General features: G+C 41.6%; 1 protein-coding gene across 1 annotated transcript; it reads left to right on the top strand.

Annotated features, from left to right (window-relative positions):
* Positions 1 to 1,940: 1,940 nt before the first annotated feature.
* On the top strand, positions 1,941 to 24,205 carry LOC145415552 (tetratricopeptide repeat protein 23-like). Its single transcript, XM_080284775.1, has 11 exons — positions 1,941 to 1,946; positions 2,118 to 2,364; positions 5,375 to 5,640; positions 6,132 to 6,227; positions 8,811 to 8,936; positions 14,754 to 14,879; positions 15,398 to 15,567; positions 20,139 to 20,322; positions 21,265 to 21,360; positions 21,943 to 22,106; positions 24,124 to 24,205. Exons 1-11 carry the CDS (start codon positions 1,941 to 1,943, stop codon positions 24,203 to 24,205), a joined length of 1,563 nt encoding a protein of 520 aa, XP_080140901.1.
* The last annotated feature ends 1,049 nt before the right edge of the window (positions 24,206 to 25,254 follow it).

Raw genomic sequence — 25,254 nt, 5'->3', positions numbered from 1 at the left:
AGTCTGTACAGTACTGTGGTCATTCTGAGAAAGCTTAAAACTGTACTACAAAATAATCCATGTCAATATATATGTACTAATATGGAAATATTAAAGCAGATTTTCATTATTTTATGCATATTATTCAGGTAAGCACCATATGAGTAAGATGGTCTTGGAAAGAGGGGAATGACATTCTGCCGTATGGTGGAAGGGGTGAATGGGGCAAGAAAGGTTGAGAATCACTGCCTTAGAATATTTGTATTTAACATTCAAGGCCCACAAGGAGGATGCCATTTTAATCTCAGTACCCAAATGGGTTAAGTTGGATTGATGTGATTAGTTATTGATTAGCAAGAGAAATGGATGGAGTAAGAATGTCATATTTTATTGAGTTATTTACCTGGTATATATAATTTCTTTAAATGGTAAAATTAATGAATGTGCAGTACTATTCTAGAGGTTTACTGTACCATCCTTTGATCTTTTGCAGTGTAGGCAGCATAGGAGAGTGAGTATGAGTGACTCGGATCCAGACTTTTGGGACCTTGGCGAGGATGGAGCTGCCCCACACTACCACCGACGACGACCCAGACAGAGAAAAAGGTGAGTTATTCATCTTTCAGTGAATTATATATATATATATATATATATATATATATATATATATATGGTAGGTGGGGGCACTCACCAGTCACTCACTTGATGTAGTGCTGCTTTGGGTGTCTGCCCTTTCCTTTCTCCCTTCCTTCTTCTTGTCTTTCTCTCCTTCATTCTTTCCTGTTCTTTCTGCCTGCGGGTGACTTTATACTCTCTCTTCTGTTTGTCTTTCCCTCATTCTTTCCCCTTCCTTCTATCTATGGGTGACTGTACACTGAGCGATAAGCCAAATGGTTTCCTGTACACCAGGAAATCATTTACTACGCTAGGTGGTGACCATATAACCAATTTATGGTGCCTGGTGGTTTAGTGGGTAATTAAGGTGCTCCAGTAGGATTGAGCCAGGGCAGGTTTATATCCAAGGGGTGGTTGGGGTTTATTGCTCACGTAATGCCACTCAGGGATGAGTGAGGGTGGTCACTCATCTTGAATGTCAGGGCCAACTTGCCTAGCCCTGGGTTCCTACGCTCGTCATGGGGAAACATAGGATTTGATGATGGATATATATATATATATATATATATATATATATATATGGGTCTGATAGGTCTGCAGGACACCTCTCTACCGATTGAGCCACTGCCCAGAGAAGTCAGCGGTTGCCCTGAAAAAGACACATTTTCCTGGCCCCTCTTCCCCCCTCTGTCTCATACATTTATGGTGCCCTTGCAGTAATTTAAGCCCTTGAATCCAGTGATACATTTTGCTTTTATTCTCCTTTTCCTCTGTCCTCCATAAGGAGGATGGAGGACTGCATGAGAAGGGCAACTTTAGCCTGCAGCCCACTGCGTTAACGTTCAGATGAACAGGGACAAAAACAACTTCGGCAGTATTTTTTTTTTATTTCCATAATTATAATTATTTTCAGTTGTGGATAGACTTTCAAACATTAGAAGTTATATACAACCTTGGTAAAACCCATTCCATACCCTCTTATAAACCAGGGATGTGTTCTAGAGTTCTAGCACTGTAAATTAGAAGAAATTAGCCAATCAGTGTTACAGGTAGCACTGAAATTGTAACAGGACATTTTTCTGTAATCTAGTTTTGACATATTAGAAAAAATGTAAGAAAATACAGTATATCATAATAATTGACTGTATACACTCTAAGTTAGCGAGTCATTTGTTAATTTTACAGTGTTAATTATTTCTTCATTTACAGCAAAGGCTTCCCTGACTTTTCTGCTGGTGAGCAAGAGAATGAGGTAATCCTGCCCCATGTCAGTTCTAAAGGGGAGGAGGAGGACTGGCAGAGGGACAGAAAGGAGGACAACACAGACACTCACCTCATTGATAATTATGATAGTAAACACCACCAGGTAAGTTTAAACCAAAATCCAATCCATTACATTAAACTGCATAGTATTGCAAATGGTGCCTTTTTATTTTTGTTTCTTACTGTTGTTCCTGATTTTATCCAGCCGATGAGAGACGCTTGTAGTGAACAATTTTTAAACACTCTGTTAATCCCATCAGAATGATGAGAAGGCAAGTGACAGTGAGAGTGATGGTGATGAAGATGGCGATGACCTTGATGAATTGGATGACGAGAGTGGGTTAGACAGCAACACCGAGGGTAAGGAGCGTGACGGTGCCAGTGGGAGTAGCAGTGAGTCCAGCAAGCGCACCAGTCTGGTCAGTGGCTCAGACCTCCCCCAGGACTCTCCCAAAGATGTTGTCTTAACAGATGAGACCCCCAAGAGCTCCAAGGATTCTACAGACCGTGAGTTTGAGGAATATAGTACTTATTTCCTTCTGTACAAGAGGGCCAATCAAATCTGAATAAAATCATGCAGAGGGATGAAGAATTTAAAAGCAGTCTCCAGTAATCTCATTTACCAGATTTTATTTTCATTTTGTGGCCATGAAGCAATATTACTGGTATTCATCTTAGTAGTGACTATCTTAGACTGAAAATACAAATTTTGGTTCAGGGCTCTTTTAGATAGAAGGACTTCACTACTGGATGACGAATGCCCTTGAGTAGATGTCCGTGTCTAATGTAAGAACTAACTTGTTTACTTCATTGCTTTATGTACATCAAGAAATCAGTTGTTGAGTCTTATTTGGTTAGTGCCCCTCTTGTTTTTTTAAGCCCTACTGGTATGTACCCAAGCATTTTGAACTTATAGTTGTTTTTTCATCTTGATAATATGCTCATGTCAGTGGAAGTGACAGGAGGTTTGTGTATCACATAGATAATGTTCAGGAGCATAGTACTGTATTTTGGTACTGTACCCTAGCCTTGGGTTCTTATGCCTCAGATGGCATAATGTGGGACTGTTTGGTAATATTCAGAATTGATTATGAATATATATATATATATACAGTATATATATCATCATCATTAATCATCATCCAGACCTCCTTTCCTACCCTAGGGAAGGTTGAGGAGTAGCAATGTTCAGACAGCCCAAATTTGCCCAATCCAATGGGCCACACGTCCATTCACTCATCATTCAAGCTTCCGGAATCCTGGCTTTATGGGATATGCCAAAGACATTCACCATGCTCTGTAGCTTCACACAAATGTATCCGATTGAGTCAATCCAGACGCTGCCACGTTAAAAAAGGGTGCCAAATCTCTGATCATGCACTTCTCCTCACAACATTCATCCAGCCAGCTCGATCTCTTGTCAGTTCCCTAGCCTCACCGACTTCCAAACCTCTCTTCCCCACACACTCATCCACCATATCTCTCCATCTTCTCCTTGACCTACCTTGCCTTCTCCCTCCTTCAGATTTGCTCAGATATACCTTTTTCACCCCTCTATAACACGATTCTGGTGTCCACCTGCTTCCTCACTCCACATCTTTCTCGAATCACATTATTTCGTATCCTATCCACCTTCTGTACTCCACATACTTTCCTCAACAGTCTCATCTCCACTCCTCTTACTCTTGACTTTTCATTTTCATCCCATGCAATAGTCTCACATCCATATGTTAAAGTTGGCACCAACACTCCCTCATGTAAGCCTTGTGCAACTGCAGCACTCAAGCCTCTGTTTCTTACCAACGCCTTCATTGCCCCAGCTACTTTTCTTCCTTGTGTCACTCTGCTTTCAACTTCTTTTGCACATTTTCCTCTCTTTTCTATCATTGTACCCAGGTATTTGAACTCTCTCACCAATTCCAGTCTCTCTCCATTCACTGTAACATCACACAGGGAGTCACCTTCTCTCTCAGTAACCATCACTTTACTCTTTTCTACATTTACTGTCAAGTCACGACACTCACAGACATCAGCAAAACTCTGCATTAGCCTACCAAGTTCTTCTCTGGTATTTGCAAGTAGTACTGCAACATCAGCATACAACAAATTAGAGATATTCCGTCCATTGCCATTCATTACCAACATCATCCCTTTCTCTGTTACTCGTGTTTTTGCATCTTTCATCACCCCGTCCACATATATTGAAAAACCTTAAGGACATCACACATCCTTGTCACATTCCTACAGTGATCATGACCCATTCACTCAGATGCCCATTTATCCTTACACATGCCTCACTACCATCATAAAAGCTCATGATGGCACACTTACCATCTACACCGTACATGCGCAAAACCTTCCACACTCCTTTTCTGTCTGCTTTGTCACATGCTTTTTCCAGATCCACAAATGCCATAAACACCTTATTGTCCTTCTCACACGTCTTCTCCACCATCTGTCTCACTGCAGATATTTGATCCACACATCTTCTGCCACTCCTAAAGTCACCCTTTTTGTCACTCACTAGGACTTCTGATATGTCTTTTATTCTCTGTATTAATTCTGCCATATACCTTCCCTACAACACTCAGTAGACTTATGCCACGATAATTCTTGCACTCACTTCACTCACCTTAAATTTTTGTACAGGGGTACAATCACTGCCTTTTTCCATTCTACTGGCACAGTTTCATTCATCCATGCCTTCTTACATATCTCCAACAAGCACTGTATTCCATTCTCTCCACCACACTAATTACCTCTGCATACACCTCATCAACTCCAGCTGTTTTCCCATTTTTCAGCTGCTTCACAACGTTTTTCACCTTTGCGAGTGTCACGTTTCCTGGCACTGCATCCCTTCTCTGTACACCCCCAAAACCAATCATATTAACAGTTGCATTACTTTCTCCATTCCCATTCATCAGGCTTTGAATATATTCTTTCCATCTAGTCCTAACTTCATTCCCATGGGTTAATAATCTACCACTTACATCCTTCACACTTTCACGTTTCTTTCCACTGTCACTTCTACATTTCCGCACCTCTTCCCAGAATCACTTCTTGTTTTCAGAGTAATTTGCATTCATTTTTCTTCCTAGACCACCATTTACCTCCTTTTTTCTCTTCACCAGTCTCTTTATGTGCTTCTTGCTCTCAATATATTCAGTTCTTATTTGAACTGAACCCCTGTCTTGTATCCATTCTAGCCACTTCTTCATGTTTTACTCCACTGTGCTCGTAACCACTTCATCCCACCATGCCGTACCTTGCTTCTTTGTTGTTACTCTTGCCACACCACACACCACTTTAGCATTCCTAATGAAACACTTCCTATATATATTCCACAGGCTGTCCAGATGCATTTCATTCCAGTTCACTGATTCTAACTCCTCCCTTACTTTGGCCCAGTATTCATCTGTCATTTCTTTGATCCACAGCATCTCAACTTTCAGTACTGTATTCTGGTACAGATTTTTGTATGTAGTAATTTCTTCTTCTACTTTTGTGACAACAGAGTCCCAGTGGGTAGTGGAGGAGCACCTGTTACCACCACAGCAAAAGCTCAAGTTGGCACTTTACCGAGGCCGGCGGTTCCTGGGAGCAGCAGCCGGAGTGGGGACAGGGGAGCGGGGCGAGTTGGGGGATCGGAGCAGGGCTGGGGATGGAGCTGTGCGGGAGTTTGTGAGGGCTCGGGCTCTCGCCAGGGTGGTGCATGGGGATCAGCACTGGCGATACTGCAGGTGTCGTGTTTTCCTTGCTCAGGCATATCTTTATCTCAAGGTTGGTGGCTTAAGTTAAGGTGAATTTTATTTCTGTACATACCAATATCCATCTTTGCATTTAGTATAAATTGCATCTTTTTGTGTACACTAGCTAGTTCTGTTTTTCTTGGATGTAAGCCGGCTAATCATGGTGAGTCTGACGGGTGATGTCATCACGCGCGACTCAAATTTTGTCGCAGGGTCAGCAGACTTCCTGCGTGATCTCAAATTTTTTCCCATGTTGATTACGACCTGTTCCATTATATTGAGTATGTTAGAACAAAAGCTTGTCACTCAACCGTGCGTTTTATATATATATATATATATATATATATATATATATACAGGTATGCATGTATTTCTAATCTAATGATTGTTGCTTGTGAACATGTATTAATCAGTTTACACTTCCATATCTCTAGTAATGATTATTGTTTGTAGTCAGTACTTAAATTAATCAGACTCTGCATACTTTTCTGTGTTAAAATGATCCTCCAAACTCTCGTACAGGGCTACCCTCCACAAGCCGAGACTGAAGCAAAGGAGGCTGTTGAAACCATTACAGCCCACCTGGCTACTGACCTGGCACCTGTCAAGAAGCCTCAGGTAAAGGCTTCCATTTTGTAGATACTGTACCAGTGACAGTCTGGTAGTTTGTCCACATTTCAATGACCAATATTCCCATCTCTTAATCTTGAATACTGAACTGTAGCAGGAGGTAAACATTATAATATGGTCATAGTCACAAAGAAGTGGTATGAGAAAGATGTACAGTATGGAGATGCTATAGGGTGAAAGTAGTGTGTTGTTTGCTCAACTTTAAATCCTTAAGAGGTGGGTTGAAGTTTTTTATCATTTGATTCCACCTTGGAAATAGGCCAGTTAGCCACCTTCAAGTGTTCTAGGCGATGGTAGCCATGCCCCAGACCCCTATACTTTGAGAGGAATAATTATGGAACCAGTTGCTTGTTTCCATGTACTATTTTGCACACAGTAGCTATATAATTTTGTTGTATCTTTTATTTATTCCTTGAATATTACACTTGTTAATCTCAGCCATAGCAAATAGATTAGAGAAGCCTGCAAACTGAATACTTTTTGTCTTGTATCAGCCGTTCCCTGAACATATTTTCATCTGATCATCCATCCATCCATCCATCATCCAATCCTACGTTGCCCCATGAGGAGCGTAGGAGCCCTGGGCCAGGCAAGTTGGTCCTGACATTTAAGATGAGAGTGACCAGCCTCACCCATCCCTGAGTGGCATTATGTGAGCAATAACCCCAACCATCCATTGGATATAAACCTTCACTTGCTCAATCCAATTGGAGCGCCACAATTACCCACTAAACTACCAGGCGCCATAATTTGGTTATATGGTTACCACCCGGCATAGTAAATGGTTTCCTGGTGTACAGGAAACCATTTGGCTTGTCACTCAGTGTAGAGTCACCCATAGACAGAAGGAAGAGGAAGGAATGAAGGAAAGAAAGACGAAAGAGGGAATGTAAAGTCACCCTTAGGCAGAAGGACAAGGAAAGAATGAAGGAAAGAAAGACAGAAGAGGATGGATGGAAAGAAGGATGGAGGAGAGGAAAGAGCAGACACCAGAGAGCAGCACTACATCAAGTGAGTGGATGGTGAGCGCCCCCACCTACCACAATATATATATATATATATATATATATATATATATATATATGCAGAGACTTCACTTCACTGTGAAGATATGTATGCAAACTAACCACAGGAGAAATGAAAGGAGCGACAGTGAGTACTTTCTTATATTACATCTTCAGACAGAGTCTCACTCTGTCTGAAGATGTAATATACGAAAGTACTCACTGTCACTCCTTTCATTTCTCCTGTGGTTAGTTTGCATATATATATATATATATATATACTGTATTTATGTGGTAGGTGGGGCGCTCACCATCCACTCACTTAATGTAGTGCTGCTCTCGGGTGTCTGCCCTTTCCTCTCCTCCATCCTTCTTTCCTTCCATCTTCTTTTATCTTTCTTTCCTTCATTCTTTCCTCATCCTTCTGCCTACAGGTGACTTTACACTCCCTCTTCTGTCTTTCATTCCTTCATTCTTTTCTCTTCCTTCTGCCTATGGGTGACTCTACACTGAGTGACAAGCCAAATGGTTTCCTGTACACCAGGAAACTATTTACTATGCTGGGTGGTAACCATATAACCAAATTTTGGCGCCTGGTGGTTTAGTGGGTAATTATTGTGCTCCAATCGGATGGAGCCGGTGAAGGTTTATATCCAGTGGGTGGTTGGGGTTTATTGCTCACGTAATGCCACTCAGGGATGAGTGAGGTTGGTCACTCTCATCTTAAATGTCAGGACCAACTGCCTAGCCCTGGGCTCCTACGCTCCTTATGGGGCAACGTAGGATTGGATGATGGATGGATGGATGGATATAAATCTATCTATCTATCTGTATTTACAGTAATACCCCAATATACTATACCCCTAGAAGCAATACCCCGGCTTAACGATGGGGGTAGAAATACCACCATATTCCCCTTAACGATGGCCAAACCCCAGTTTAACAATGGGTTTTGATTTTCTTTTACCGATTTTGAGGATATTTTAGACTAAAGTTGTGTGTTTAGGTTGATTTATAAACAGTTTTTAGACTTAGGTTAGTGTGTTTTAGCTGTAGGTGGGGTGAACATTGTTATTTTGGGGTACAGTTTACTAAGTTTGATTTTTTCCAGACATATTCCATGATTTTCAGATTTTCTTTGTTGGTTTTAGTGAGTTATTTACCCGTGTTAGGCTTAGGTTAGGTTCTTTACGGCTGTTAGGCCATTTAGAATGGGCTTAAACTTGTTTTTGGACTCATTTGGGTGGGTTTTGGACTTGGTTGAGGGTGAAACCCAAGGCTGCAAAGTGCATCCCATTTACTTTACATGTTAAAACTACCCCGATATACGAAACCCCACCTAACGATGGGTTTTTACCTAACCAGTTTCATCGTTAAATAAGGGTGTACCTGCATATATACAGTATACACACACACACACACACATATATATATATATTTATCAGTATGCAGATATTGTAGCTATTGCAGAACTAGGTATTAGGTTTATGGATGTGTTATCCCCTTAATTCATACAATTGTTATTTTTCATACCTCACAATACTGTATCTCTTTTCCCTGTACCAAGGTTCACCATACATTACTCTGGGGCCACCTGGTATGTGGTGAGGCTCGCACTCAGCTGGATCAGCTGGTACCTGCACATGACTCACTTGCTCATGCACTCCACCACACCCACACCTATTCCCGCATGGTAAGTGGGGGTTCATTTTTTAACGATATAGAAAATATTGTGTGGAACTTTTGCTTTTGAGGTGGAACTGAAAATTGTGAATGCTTGAATGATGGGTGAATGGATGTGTTGGCCTACATCACTGACCACTCTGTTTCATAGTTCTCCAACTTTTATGCTGTCTGTTTCGTTTCGTTTTTAAAGGCTCCAACATGCTTGCATGCATCGGCCTTGGTCACCTAATGGCAGCTCTCCATGCTGCATGATCTATTGCAGCCTCCCTGTTCAGTCCTTTAACCCTGAGGTCACATTTAATGACCTCGTCCCATGTCTTTCTCTGTCTATCCCTCATAACCCCACCCCCAATATTAATACTTCTCACCTTCCTCACCCAATTATCATCCCCCATCCTCTCCACATGCCCAAACCATCTCAATCTGCCTCTCCTCATCACAACACCAATATACTCCAGTCCCATCGTATCTCTCTACTCTTCCATTGTAAACCCAGTCCCCCCAGACCTTGCACGCATGGACGCACTACACATCCACCTAATCATTGTCATTTCTGTACGTCTGAGCCTGCGAATATCCTCGTCCTGTACTGCCCAAGTCTCACTACCATACAGCATTACACTCCTAACACATGCTGCATACCCCTTAGCACGTAGGGAGGGTCCTCTCAATGTCAGGAGAGGCAAGAACTCCCTGAACTTCTTTGTCTTACCTTTAAAACTAGATCCTACCTGCCATATTTGTTATCAGTGGGAAATAGGGTTGGAATTTTTCTGTAAGTGTGAGTGTATGCATCTTGAGGTGAGTTTGCTGCGGTTGAAGTTTTGTGATAGATTACTAAGGAGAAGTATAGTAAAGCATTAGCTTCATGTGATTTGGCTAGTGTGTGACATGGCATGGTTTACGATACTGTGTAGTATGGTGATGTGTCTTAGCATTTCATAGGCCTGCTTTACAAGGTCTGTCCAAAAAGAAAGTGAACTTTTTAAATAGTGCACTAACTAACTGGTGTAGCATGATCACAATGCGAGCACTGTGTAGCACTGACTTTAAGCTTTAGTCTAACACTAGCCACGTCACGCCACATCACTTGATCACTGAGGTATACATGCTTGGGTGAACGCATGTTTAGTAGACTTGGCAAATTTTCTTCTAACTTTCAGGGTGGATTTCAACTTTTGGAACAAAAAAAAAAAGTCTGCAGGGGCCAAATCCAGAAAGTAGGGTTGTTGGGGGATGATAGTCGTCTTGTGCTTTGCCGAAAAGTCATGGATAAGGAGCAGTGTGTGAGCAGGTGCATTGTCATGGTCCAGCATCCAGGTTTTGTTTGTCCACACCTGAGGGGTCTTCCATTGCACTGCCTCCCTCAAACGCTTCCGGACATCCAAGTAAAACTCTATTTTGGCTTTTGACCACTTGGAACAAACTCATAATGAACAACGCCCCTTCAGTAAAAAAAGACGGTCAATATCGCCTTCACATTTGAGTGACTTATGACATGCTTGTTCTGGTCCCGGTGACAATATTCCTACCCACTGCAATGAATGCCTTTATATTTTAACATCATAGCCATACACCCACGTTTCATCACCTGTTATGACATTCCCAGTTTGAAACGGAATTTCATGCAGACATGTTCCTCTTCCAGATCCTTCATTGTTCAACTTGCAACAGATCACCAAATGCACTAAAAATACGTTCACACAAGCATGTGTGCCTCGATGACAAAGTGACGTGGCATGATGCAGCTGGTGTTAGATTAAAACTTAAGTTGCCATTACACAGCGCTCCTCTCATGATCAAACTATGTTGGCCAGTTGGTGTGCTATTTAAAAAGTTTAGTTCCTTTTGAACAGACCCTGTAGTGACTGGTACATAATTATAAGTGAACAAATTAAGTGGGACGGAATATACACTCAAATTCTAAGCTTCTGTAATAGAGTACAGGTACCTATCAGTTTATGCGAGTATTGTGTTCCAGAAGAAGTTGTATAATTTGCATTTCGTGTAATGTAAACATAATTTTCTCATAAGAATACATATTAAGTGAAGGAGTTAGGTTCTGTGAATTTTCTAGAGTACTATGTGGTGAATAAAATACAGCTATACTATAATTCCATACTTTTAATTACACATGAACCATGTACACACACTGTACAGATAGAGAGCAGAGGCACAGGCAGCTGACATCACAACAACTTGTCTGAATCCATCATTTGCTCTGACTCACCTCCTGTGGCTGGCTTTGGCTTCCTCTTCTTAAAGAAGTTTAGTATGGTTGTCTGGGTGGTTTCCCTTTGTTTTTCCCTCAACATCTCATTGTAGCATTTAAGCTCTGCCAGTGCCTTACAGGAAACTGTAGAACTTCTCTGCACATTGGGGGCATTCTCCTCCAGCAGAGCAAGTCCTGATCTTATATTTTCGAACACATCAGCAAGCACTTTTGCGGTCAATGAATGCTGGAATTCCGGTTCATGAGCAGATATTGCTGCCCCAGGAAATGCTCTATGGTGTGAGTTTTGTTTTTTCTTAAATTGTGTTCATCCGTCCATCCATCATCCAATCCTACATTGCCCCATGAGGAGCGTAGGAGCCCGGGGCTAGGCAGTTGGTCCTGACATTTAACATGAGAGTGACCAGCCTCTCTCATCCCTGAGTGGCATTACGTGAGCAATAAACCCCAACCATCCCTTGGATATAAACCTTCACCAGCTCAATCCGATTTGAGCGCAATAATTGCCCACTAAACCACCAGGTGCCAAAATTTGGTTATATGGTTACCACCCAGCATAGTAAATGGTTTCCTGGTGTACAGGAAACTACTTGTCTTGCCACTCAGTGCAGAGTCACCTACAGGCAGAAGGAAGAGGAAAGAGTGAAGGAAGGAAAGACGGAAGTGAGATTGTAAAGTCACCTGTAGGCAGAAGGACGAGGAAAGAATGAAGGAAAGTAGACAGGTGGGGATGGAAGGAAAGAAGGATGGAGAAGAGGGAAGGGCAGACACCCGAGAGCAGCACTACATCAAGTGAGTGGATGGTGAGCGTTTAAGAAAAATGTGTATTGTAAACAAAATGACAAATTTTTTACATTGTGTTATTTTAAAAACGTGTAATTTAAACTTGTGTAAATCAAGAGGTACCTGTACTGTACTGTACTGAATTTCCCTTCCAACAACACTGGGGGGTTCAGTGTCCTCTCTTCTTGTGTGTCGTGGGAACAGTGTAGTCTTCTCGTGTGAGGAGTGCAGGCACATGGTATATACAGGGGGTCCCCAACTTACGATCGGGTTACGTTCCGAGAAACTGGTTGTAAGTGGAATTTTATGTAAACTGAAAATGCATTTAATACACCTAACCAACTGAACATCATAGCCTAGCCAAGCCTTCCTAAAACATGCTTAGAACACTTTCATTAGCCTACATTTGGGCAAGATTGTTAACACAAAGCCAATGTTATAATCAAGTGTTGAGTATCTCATGTAATGTATTGAATATTATACTGAGATCGTCAGTTGCATAAGTCCAAGTTCGTGTGTGATGGCCATTACAGGCTCGGTCCTGGTCGTTTCGGCCATAAGTCATTTAGGCTGTAACGTCCAAATAGGTTATGTTATGTTATTTAGGCTGTTAGGCCATTTGGCCATTTACCAGTTTGGACATTATGGCCAATTTGACCAGGACCCTACAGGTTTTCCGCCTTCATGCTGGGCAGTTATCCTGAGTTTCATGTCAAAGTAATTGCCTTCCTCTTCACACCAGTAGCGGGAGAGACAGATGGACATTTCATAAGTGTGATGGATGCACAAAACACAATGTTCAGTAGGTACAGGGAGGGAGGGGTATCCAAAAAAATGCTGGCAACAGAGAATGCTGTAGAGCATCAGTCTTTTACACTAGAGAGTGCAAGGCAGACTGAGAGATGCAGCTGAGCGGCTCGCTGCCAGCATCACGCAAGAGTATTTTACTGTACAGGCAAACCCCCCTGTTTCATGGGGGATAGGGGACACCGACCCCCGTGAATTTGGGATTTCGGTGTCATATTGACACACCCCCACCAAAATGACCCTACGGTAGCCTATAACCCCTGTAAGCCCCTAGAAACCATCACAGGAGCCTAAAACCGACTTCAAACAGCACAAATATACAATGTACTGTACTACTGTACAGTAGAGTATACAGTTTACTTCATTAAGAAATAACCTGTAAATGGGTATGATTATAATAGTCAGGGTTAATTTTGTTGTTGCTGACTGCCACCAACACTGTGGCAGTATGCACAGAACTAAAAAACCATATCTGGGACCAGAAAACACCATAAAATATCACAAATATATACTGAAGTACTACTGTATGTAAAAATTTTAATAACAAATAAACATGTAATGAGTATGGCTAAAGTTAGGGCAAATTATTTTTACTGGGGGGAATATCTGCATAAAAGCGGGGGCCATGAATTTCAGGCCCATGAATTTGGTGGGTTGCTTGTATATTGCTAGCCCAGGAAAAAGATCAAAATTCAAATTTTGAAGTACGGTTTCTACCTTCATTATGTCGAAAATGTGTAAGTTGATCGTTTGTAAAATGGGACCGCCTGTATTCATATACAGGTGGTCCCCTGCTTACGAACAGGTCATGTTCTTAGAAACTGTTCATAAGTTGAACTTTTCATAAGTTGAAAATATATTTAATACACCTAACCATCCAAACATCGTTATCTAGCCAAACCTACCAAGCCTTTTAAACATGCTTAGAACACTTCCAATAGCCTACTGTTGGGCAAAATCATTAACACAAAGCCTGTTTTATAATAAAGTGCTGAATATCTCATGTAATTTATTGAATATTGTACTGAAAGTACAAATTTGTAAGTACGAAAATTTATAAGTTGAATGTTAGGAAGTAGGGGACCACCTGTAATTTATAAGGGCTCCAACATGCTTGCATATGTTGGTCTTGGTATCCTAATGGTGGCTTTCCAAACTACTGAATCTCTGGCAGCCTCCCTATTTAGACCTGTATCCTGAGGTCACATTCTGCGACCATTTCCCAAGTTTTTTTTTTGGTCTTCCTCTCACAGCCCCACAAGTGATGTTCCTACTTGTCGTCTTCCACACCCAGTTTTCATCCTTCATCCTTTCAACATGCCTAAACCATCTCAGTCAGCACCTCATTACAAAACCAGTATGAGCACATTCAAGTCCCGTCCTTTCTCAGCTCTTCAATTGCAGTCCTAACCTCCTCTACACGTCCATCTAATTAGTGTCATTTCTGCACGTTTGAGCCTACACATATCCTCTTCCTTTATTGCCCAGGTCTTACTACCATGCAGCATTACATTCCTAACACATGCCACATTCAAAGATCCCTTAGCACATTAGATGAACTCCCCAAACTTCAGTCACTCCCTTCTTACAGAGCTAGCTCTAGCCCCACCTCAGGCACATAACATGTTCCCCAAGTGACAAAACTTTACACACCCAAAAGAATTTTCAGCAGAATCAGTCCTTTCATGCCTGGCAATCTCTGCATGCTCTCCCTGACACACTACACACACCAAATCAACATTATTTTGCATCCTACCTCAAATATATATTGCATTGTGAAATTAGTCATCAGCCATGCAGTCATGGACTTGAAAAGAAGCAAATGGTGTAAAGTAGAAATGGGGTTATGGAAAGTAGAAAACGATGCAGGATAGACACTGGTAATGTAGACTGAGTCATACCCACAGCACAGAAATATTGCAATGTGTAATATATGGACCACCCTGTATATCACCACACACCCACAAATCATTGCAGTTAACTTCGTCCTTCTCTGTGCAGATCACAAAACGCAAGAAAAAGCTGACCCCATCCCTTACCATGGACCGACCTCTGGATTTGCACGTAAAGGTCCTCTGTGCTCAGGCAAACCTTTATGCCAAGAAGAGGAAATTCTCCAAAGCTCAGGTATTGATACATACTGATTGTTATTGTGGCCCCAAGCTCATCTGGACATGAATCTGGCAGACTGCGGACTGAAGTTACCATTCTCCTGCACTCTTCCATCCCCCTTTTGGGTGATAAGGAGTTTGATGGACATTTGTATAACTGGTCAACATTATATCAGTGCCACCATGTGAAGACATCCCCCTGCAATATCACTGGTATGCTAAGAAAACTAACGTCAGTCCAATATTAGTACAGTATGCTTAAACTTCGTCATTATTAGAGGTTTCTTCCAGTTATAGTACAGGTAGTTACCATTATATTGAAGTGGGTGATGGAGATTGTTTCTTGCATTCACTGTGATGACTGTTCCTACCACTTCACTATGGGTAGTCATTCCTAACCTGAAGTGGTTGAGAATATGGTCAACACTCTTCATTTATTTTGCATGGCCAACACAACACAAGACAGCCCATTCTAACCTAACCCAAACCACTCTAATCTAATACAACCCAGCCCAGCCTAACCCTCCCTTCCAGGAGAAACTTGAGTCCAGTGTGTCAGTGCTGGAATGTGAGGGGGGTGGCAGTGAGGACCCTGGGCTGGTGGGGCCACTACAGCAACTGGGCCAACTTCTCCTTGACCACACACCCCACCACCAGCGTGGCCTTGACTGCTTAGCCAGAGCTGTCCACATCACACAGGTCAGGTATGTATGATGAAAAATTTCTTATTTTCCTGCTATAGGCTCCAGTAGGTTGGGGAGGTTGCGTAATGTCATCATTATCATCACTGTCATCATTTCAACCATTATTCCCATGTATAAGATGGGCAGTTCAGTTATCCAATGAATGAAAGTGAAGCTTGGATTTTACTGGAAGGAGACATCTCAGGAGCGAGAGGAGTGGAAATTGTGTATCTTTACATATGTTTGGAGTTACATGGAGGAAGACAGACAGACAAATCGAAAAGTTTGAGAACAACATGTTGATGAGGTGGATGTGCTGGAAGGTGTTGGGTGTACCTTGAAATGGCATGGCCATGTGCAGTGAGTGGAGGTGATAGCTCAGCTAGGAGAGTGAACATGAGTGAGGTGGAGGGAGATGGGGAGAGGAAGGCCTAAGATGAGATGGAGGGATGGTGTGGAGAGAGTTGTGAGGTAGAAGGAGAACAGCCTCCCGATTCTCCTCCAGGATTAAGGCATTTGGCATAGACTTACTCATTTCGTTTTTGTTTAATTCACTGATATACAAAAGCCAGTACTCATTTAAGTTGGGTATGGTTTTAAATAAATCATCCTGTATTGCTGAGGATCATACATGGTATACAGGGAATGGAGATCATGTTGAAAAGAGCCTGATTGATTATGTGCTCATAAAGAAATTGATGCTGGGAAGTGTGACTGATACAAGGGCAGTGAGAGGAAGATGTGGAGGTTTGTCAGATCATATGATTGTGGTATGCAAGATCAAGCTGAGAGGAGTGAGGTTGACCAAGAGAGAGAAGAGCAGTCAGGGGGAGAGACTGAAGGTCAGGAAGCTGAGGATCAAAGAAATGGCAGATGAATACTGGGCCAAAGTAGGGGAGGAGTTAAAATCAGTGAAGAATGAAATGGATCTGGACAGCTTGTGGAATGCACATAGGGACTGGTTAGTTAGGAATGCTAAGCAGAGTGTAGTGTGGCCAGAGTGACAAAAAGAAGAAACGTACGGCATGGTGGGATGAAGAGGTTAACCCTTTAACCGCGGGTATTGTTTTGGTCTGACTGTCCTCTCCCGCGGGGGTTTCAGCCAAATGTAAACAAACCTTTAAACCTTAATAATTCTGCACAGAATAAAGCTAGAGAAAAAAATAAGGTACCATTAGAAAGTACTAACCTTCAGCTTTCCATTGATGTAGGTTTCATGACTTTGTTGACTTTCACAGGACGGGCAGTGCCGTTAGAAGTGAGGGGTGTAAAATCACTATTTTTCGCTCACACATCATTACCTTCGCTCATACACCATTACCAAATGCCAACCTCATTCTGATAATAATACTATAAACATATATGAACACTGCACATACGATAAACACCCACTCTGTGTTCACTGAGGCAGGTAAAAGGCACTGTAATTACCTGCACTTCACTGCCACATCAGCGGTGTTGTAATCACTATTTTTCGCTCACACACCATTACCAAATGCCAACCTCATTCTGATAATAATAATATAAACATATATGAACACTGCACATACGATAAACACCCACTCTGTGTTCACTGAGGCAGGTAAAAGGCACTGTAATTGCCTGCACTTCACTGCCACATCAGCGGTGTTGTAATCACTATTTTTTGCTCACACACCATTACCAAATGCCAATCACATTCTGATAATAATACTATAAACATATATGAACACTGCACATACGATAAACACCCACTCTGTGTTCACTGAGACAGGTAAAAGGCACTGTAATTGCCTGCACTTCACTGCCACATCAACATGTGTTGTCACTCACACAGCTGGACAGATACTGATGCGCGCTTGGTCAGGGGTGGGGTGGGGGGCCCAGGGGGTGGGAGGTGGGGCCCCAGGGGGGGGAAGAGGGAGGTGGGGGTCGGCTGGAGTGAAAGAACTTAATAGCTACTCTCCCTTGAAACAATTGGCGCACGGAAAAAACGCGGGGTATTCAAAATATTCACAAACATTCGAGAATGACACCCGCGGTTTGGTCCAGTTTTTGCAACGTCATTCTGGAATGACACCCGCGGTTAAAGGGTTAAGAGAGCAGTGGAGGAAACGAGGAAGAAGTAGCTAGAGTGGGTACAGGACAGGGATTCAGTTGAAATAAGAACTGAATATACTGAGAGCAAGAGGCACATAAAGAGACTAGTGAAGAGGAAAAAGGAGGGGTAAATGATGGTCTAAGAAGAAAAATGAGTGCAGATTACCCTGAAAATAGGAAGTTATTCTGGAAAGAGGTGCGGAAATGTAGAAGTGACAGTGGAAAGAAACGTGAAAGTGTGAGGATGAAGTAAAGACCAGATGGAACGAAAATTTTGAAAGTCTGATGGGTGAGAATGAAGAGAGCAAAGCAACTGTTAACATGATTGGTTTTGGGGTGTACAGAGAAGGCATAGAGTGCCGGAAAACGTGACACTCGCAGAGGTGAAGAACGCTGTGAAGCAGCTGAAAAATGGGAAAGCAGCTGGGGTTAATGAGGTGTATGCAGAGATGATTAAGTTTAGTGGAGAGAGCAGAATGAAGTGCATGTTGGAGATATGTAAGAAGCATGGTTGTGTGATTGTACCTCTGAACAAAAATAAGGTGAGCGAAGTGACTGCAAGAATTATCTTGGCATAAGTTTATTGAGTGTTGTAGTGAAGGTATGTAAAAGAATTCATTATAGAGAAAGTAAGAGAGAGAGATATCAGAAGTCCTAGTGAGTGATGAACAGGGTGGCTTTAGGAGTGGCAGAGGATGTGTGGATCAACTGAGACAGATAGTGGAGAGGGCTTGGAAGAAGGACTGTAAGGTGTTTAAGGCATTTATGGATCTGGAAAAAGCATCTGACAAAGTAGACAGAGAAGGATTGTGGAAGTTTTGCAAATATATGGTGTAGATGGTAAGCTGCTAGGTGCTGTCAAGAGTTTTTATGATGGTAGTGAGGCATGTGTAAGGGTAAATGGGCATACAGTATAAGTGAATGGTTCATGATCAGTATGGACATGCGACAGGGTTGTGTGATGTCCCCATGTTTAATATACATTATATAGACAGTACTATATGGATGGGGTGATGAGAGAAGTAAAAACATGAGTAACGGAGAGAGGGATGGCATTGGTAGTGATTGGTGTTGGTTGGAATATTTCAAATTTTTTGTTTGCTGATGATGCAGTGCTACTTTTTTTTTATTCGTTCATTTATTTATTTATTTATTTATTTTTTAATGCAAGGAAGAAGGAACCAAAGGGTGGAGCCCACAAACTGTATCATCCCAGAAAAAACAAAAACAATACTTAAGATAGCCAAATTCAAGATCCGTTCATTTTGAGATGCCTGGACACACTGTGTTTGAAAGACTGGAGATCATAGGAAGCAGAAAATACAGACAGAGGGAGACATTGCCAGAGTTGACCTGTTGCGTAATTGAAGGACTGGGAGTAACGGTTAACTCTTCATTAGGGAGTTGGACAGAAAAGGGATGAGAGTTTGTTGCTAGACGGGTGTTACGTGCCCATCATAGTGGTGGAGGGGTGCAGGCAGATAGTTCAGAGGAGCAGTGGCCTTCGAAGCAGCAATAAAAGAGAGATAAAGATGCAACACTGTGGCAAAGAGACAGAGGTTGAAGGGAGTTTGGTCAACTAGTGCAGAGTTTTTTGTATGTCTGTGAGCATCTTGCCTTGAGAGTAAATATAGAAAAGAGTAAAGTGATGGTTATTGAGAGAGAAGTTGACTCACAGTGTGATGTTACAGTGATTGGAGAGAGACTGGAATTGGTTAGTGACTTCAAACACCTGGGTACAGCGATAGAAAATAGAGGAAAATGTGCAGAAGTGGAAAGTAGTGACACAAGGAAGGGAAGTAGCTGGTGCCATGAAGGCCTTGACAAAAAACAGAGGCTTGAGTGTTGCAGCTGCGTGAGGCTTACGTGAAAAGTCAAGAGTAACAGCAGTGGAAATGGGACTGCAGAGGAATGTACTTGGAGTACAGAAAGTGGATATGATATGGAATTATGTGATTCTTGAAAGATGCGGAGTGAGGAAGTTTGTGAACACCATAATTGAAGACTGTGTACTGAGATGGTATGGTCATGTGGAGAGAATGGATGACAACAGAGTGGTGAAAAAGATATATCTGAGCAAATTTGATGGAGGGAGGAGGTGAGGTAGGGCAAGAAGTGGAGGGATATGGTGGATGAGTGTGTGAGGAAGAGAGGTATGGAAGTTGGTGAGGCTAAGAGACTGACAAGAGATTGAGCTGGCTGGATAAATTTTGTGCGGAGAAGCACATAACCATGGATTTGGCACCCCTTTTTGTTGTGACAGCATTTGTATTGGCTCTATTAGATAGATGTATGTGAAGCTACAGAACATGGTGAAAGTTTTTTGACCTATCAGATGGAGCCAGGACTTCGAGGGCATGAATGATGAGCAAATGGAAGTGTGGCCCATTGAACTGGACAAACTTTGGCTGTCTGGACATTGCTAAGGAGGTCTGGATGATGATGATGACATTATACCCATAGTTCTTGCATGAATTACTGTTCTTCATACATCAAACCCTTCCATCACACAGCAACCGTCCCGGGAGTGTAGCAGAATGTGAGGCACGGGGACTATTGGTGGAGCATCGACTGCGGCTGCATGCTGTTGACTCTCAGGATGCCCTCAGGGAACTACACAATCTTGGGCTTCTCTTTTCTCGCCTTCATGGGGAACACAGTGCAAAGACTCTGGCCATACACAACCTTACAGTACAGGTGAGGTTTGTGTTTTAGATCTTTGAATTTTATAGTGTTTGTATTAATCAGCTTTTCAATATGATAGCCACCTGTACATAAAACCAAGGGGCCATTGTTAAATGGTGTCTGTATAGGCAGGGCATAGTAGGTTCTCTTTGTTAACAAGATTTATTCAAGCAATTTGTGATTTAATTGGATATTGTATTGCTGTCGTTTTCTTAGCGCAGTGCAAAAATGCAACTCAAACTGTGTTGTCACTATAATACTTTCTCAGTAAAATACACCTCACAGACTGTGTCCTCATTATAATACCACTGCACACACCACATTACATTTACTCACCTCATGCACCATCCTCTTACAACAAAAGCAGTCCTTTGACATTATGTATTTATTAAGAAAAAAAAAAATCTCCTGGAGCACTCAGCTGAATTAGTCAGATTTCTGAAGTACAATAGGGTAACATCTAGTTGAAGAAGAGATTATGGCAGCAACAATAACATTAAATCCTTCAGTTCCATTATTCATTTTGTGGTTTCTTCTTGGTATCTCTAGACAGTTTTATACAGCTCAAAAAGATCTCACACATTCAAGGGGCTAGTGAAGCCTGTATCTCACCCCCCAGTTTGAAGCATCTCTCCCAAGCTGAAGGAAGTCTTCTGATGGTAGAAAGATTGAAAACTAAAAATAGTCACAGCAGTAAGAGCTGAAAGTTACCAGCATCACAGTGTTAGTAGCATTAATTACACCCATATGCTGAAATTGCAGTTAGTGTGAGAATCCATTGGTTTCAACCTCACTTGAACCCATGTAGATATGACAGAGCTTTAAGTCAAGACAGTACTAAACTGTTGTATCCTCACGAGAGATGCACTTACGTTTGGGGGTATAATTCATCCATTTGAACAGTTCGTGGCATAATGAAACAAGTCCAGAATGCAATTGGGATGTGTGTTGCAGGTGCTGGTGCAGGAGGAGGAATACCAGCAAGCTGTCCAACATTTGCGCACTCGACTTAGGCACTGTAGGGAGGCACATGGGGATTACAACCCTCTGGTAGGTAGTACTGGCCGTGAAGTTATAAAATATATATATATATATATATATATACTGTATATATATTGAAACTGATTCAGTTACTTTATATGGAGAAAGTGGGAGAAGTAAAGTTAAACTGTAAAGCTTTGGGGTAAATCCACATGCTGAATCAGTAAGCCGTATGTTTAATTACTGTAGCAACAAGTAAAAAATATTAACTTCTTGTCCTTCAGATGTCCTGTGTGCCAGCTCTGAATGGTGTCATGATGCAGACATTAATACTGTACACTGAAAAAAATATTAATCCATATTTCCATCATCCAGTCCTGTTTTGCCCCATCAGGAGCATAAGGGCCCAGGGCTAGGCTGCTCAATCTTGACATTTAAGGCAAAGGTGGCCAGCCTCACTCGTCCCCATATGGCATCTGTATACTGTACCTCAGGTATCCCTCGGATTGAAGCCATCGTGGGTCTTGTTTTGTTGGAGCAACTTGACCCTCTGGACTATCATGTGTCGAAAATGGTATTACAGTATTACGAGTACAGTATAGTACTGTGTTTTGAAATGAAATGCAACACCTGAGCAATGCTACCTTTCAGGTGTGTGGAGTGTTGCGTCAGTTATCACGTGTGTTGGCTCTGAGTGGTGACCTTGTTGGTGCTGCTGGTGCCCTGGACCAGTGCCTCCATGCTGAGACACTTATATATGGCACATCATCACGACGTGCACAGGCATCCAGGGTCAGGCTTGGCGACATGATACAGTAAGACTCACGAAAGTACCAGTATATGTTTTCTTTAATACAGTATTGTACCTCCATTCAGTATTGTATTGCATGACTTCCAGCAATTTTTTATTTATTTATTTTTTTATTTGTTTTTTTTTTAGCAACTGTCTTAATAGTTCTCATAATCTGATGCAATCCTGCCTACATAATTTATTAGTGAAAAATGGAGTATGATGAAAAAGAGTGATGAATATTCTTAGTGACAGGAGAAAATATTGCTCCTGTATTCTCTGAGTGGTGGTAAGTAGGGATGGTCACCATCCACTCACTCAGTGTAGTGCTGCTTTGAGTGTCTGCCCTTTCCTGTCTTCCTTCTTTCCTCTTCTGCCTTTCTTTCCTTCATTCTTTGCTCTTTCTTCTGCCTATGTGTGACTTTACACTTCCTCCTCTGTCTTTCTTTCCTTCATTCTTTCCCCTTCCTTCAGTCTATAGATGACTCTACACTGAGTGACAAGCCAAATGGTTTCCTGTACACCAGGAAACCATTTACAATACTGGGTGATAACCATATAACCAAATTATGGCACCTGGTGGTTTAGTGAGTAATTTAGGCACTCCAATCAGATAGAGCCGGTGCAGGTTTATTATATCCAAGGGGTGGTTGGGGTTTTTTGCTCATGTAATGCCACTCAGGGATTAATGAGACCGGTCACTCTCATCTAAAATGTCAGGACCAACTTGCCTAGCCTCAGGCTTCTATGCTTCTCATGGGACAACATAGGATTGGGTGATGGATGGATGGTACACAAGTGCAGTTATGGTACCCGAGGTCTTCCATATCGTGTGATATGTGCCCTTGATGAAATCAGAGAGCTGTACTCTAGACTGTCATCCCTTGCAATCTGGATAACTGGGTTAGGATGATGATGGTAAATTTTGCTTGTTATAGAGGGTGAAGCACAATTAATGATACTGGTAGTTCACTTAATTGCAGTATGATTAAATTTTTAGTTGTTTAACAATGCACCAGCTTATTGTACAAGAATTTTTCACTAATGTGTATCACAAGTAATTATAGAAAGATTTATATTACACTATATGCTGTACAATGACAGCAGTTCCTTTAACCACTTTGCTATGAAGACTAGTGGTAGGTGGTGGCGACCATCATCCACTCTCATTATGTAGTGCTGTCTGCTTCTTCTGTCACCTTCATCATTCCATTTCTTTGTTTGTCCCCCTATCTTCCTACTTGACATTTTCCTTAGTCACTTTTTAATATTGTCCTTCCCACTTCAGCTGGCTCTACACTGAGTGATAAGTCTAATGGTTGTAACCCAGGAAACCATTTACAGTGCTGGGTGGTAACCATATAACCAGATCACAGGGTGAAGTGGAGCCTACTGTGGTGCCCTTGTTAGCTGGGTAGACATACAAATGTAGCATCCACCCAGGAACCATACCTCCACACTTTTCCCAATGTCTTGCCTTAGTGGGACACTCAGTCACAAGGGAACATTAGTTCATTGCATGGATCAGCCCTGCAGGGTTGGTTGCAGGCTGATGGGTCTGCTTGGCCAGACAGACTTGGGATGATTAGCAATAACAACTAAGAAGACCTGGTACAGTACTAAAGTTGTCTGGTGGAAGTAAGTATGGGATAGAAAAATCATCTGTGTTGCAAATGAGTTGAAAATTTTTTATTCCATTCTCCTAGAGGGGACCTTCTTGAGCAGCATTATATATATAAAAAAAGAAGGTATCATTGTATTGAAAGAGTTTATTACAGAATAGATTTCCCTTACATTTTGCTATGTTTATATTTTCAGTAATTTCTCAGTAGACAGTACAAACACATATTGAGAATTTGAATCTTATTTCATTGGGTTTGCTGTTGATAAGTAATCCATTTCACAGTGTCTCTTTCCTTGTATTCGGGACACAACCACATATTCTTAGGTGGGAAAAACGTCAAGATGGTGATGATGATGATGATGATGAAACCTAATTTGACACTTTTTCTGTACCAGTAAATGGTATCTTTATTTTCCAGGAAACTACCCTTGGCAGTGAGGATGAAGATGTACAGAAAGCATCCGGAATTACAAACTAAGCCAAGGTTTCGCAATATGTGAGATTGGGTATCTGACATCATTGTACAAAGGGGTTGTACAGTACTTCCATATGTGCTGTACATTGGTAGTTTCAGATCACCCCGTATCTCATCTTGTCTTATATCTAGTCTTTTAGGTGATACTGCATTTCTGTTATGAGTGCTTGTACATTAAAACCTCATTATATCGAACTTCACATTATCAGATGTATGCCTAAGTTCAATTAACTAAATGAAAAAGAATTAAACATCACTTAACTGTACTGTATTGGGTTTTATATATTTTATTAGCTCCATCCCAAGGGTTCCTCTCCACATATTATGAAATACAGTAATCTGCCATTATCTAGAGTAAACAACTTGGTAGAAAGAGTTGAGCATTATTAACAGGCACACAAATTTACTTTTGAAATATTTATTTTGTTTTAGGGCTCACCTTTGTATAGTATGGATACTTTTCTTAATTTTGTCTCTCATGTCGTTGTACTAGACTTGAAACAGACTCATTTAACCCATAGTGTGATATAGCTGGAAAGAATTTCAGTACAGTATAGTGAAAGCATGCTTAATCAGACTGAGACTTCCACCAGTCAGTCCAGTATAGTGAGCTTTTCCTGTACATACACTGCCCTAATCTTGTCATATATCTAGTCATGTCAGGTGATATAATCTATATTTTATTAGGACAGGTACCTGTAAGGTCTAAAAACACATAGGTCAGTGAATTAAATAATATTTTTCTCTTTCATTATGCTTTTTTGTGGAAAGCATAGACCATTCCAATTTTTTTTTTTTTTTGTATATATCCCCGTCATGTTGATGGGGCCGGGCCGTGTATTGGCCTGGTTACCATTCCAGGTAGTAGTCCAGCCAGGGGTGGAGTTCGGAAGTGGGAGCTGTCCCCTTACTTTCCTGATCTAGTCCATCAAAACCTACTGCTGTTTTAATACCATTGTTATTGTTTGGCTCCAGGTTCATCTAAACATGATCATGGTAGACCATAGACTGAAGTTGCTCTTCTGCAGTACACCATCATGCTTTTGGAGGATAGGCAGGAAGCTGAGAGACATT

This window comes from Coenobita brevimanus, chromosome 103 (genome assembly GCF_032717465.1).
Source record: "Coenobita brevimanus isolate Jiangsu-jjx chromosome 103, ASM3271746v2, whole genome shotgun sequence".
Classification (NCBI taxonomy): domain Eukaryota; kingdom Metazoa; phylum Arthropoda; class Malacostraca; order Decapoda; family Coenobitidae; genus Coenobita; species Coenobita brevimanus.
This window is presented reverse-complemented; position numbering and strand designations above follow the sequence as displayed.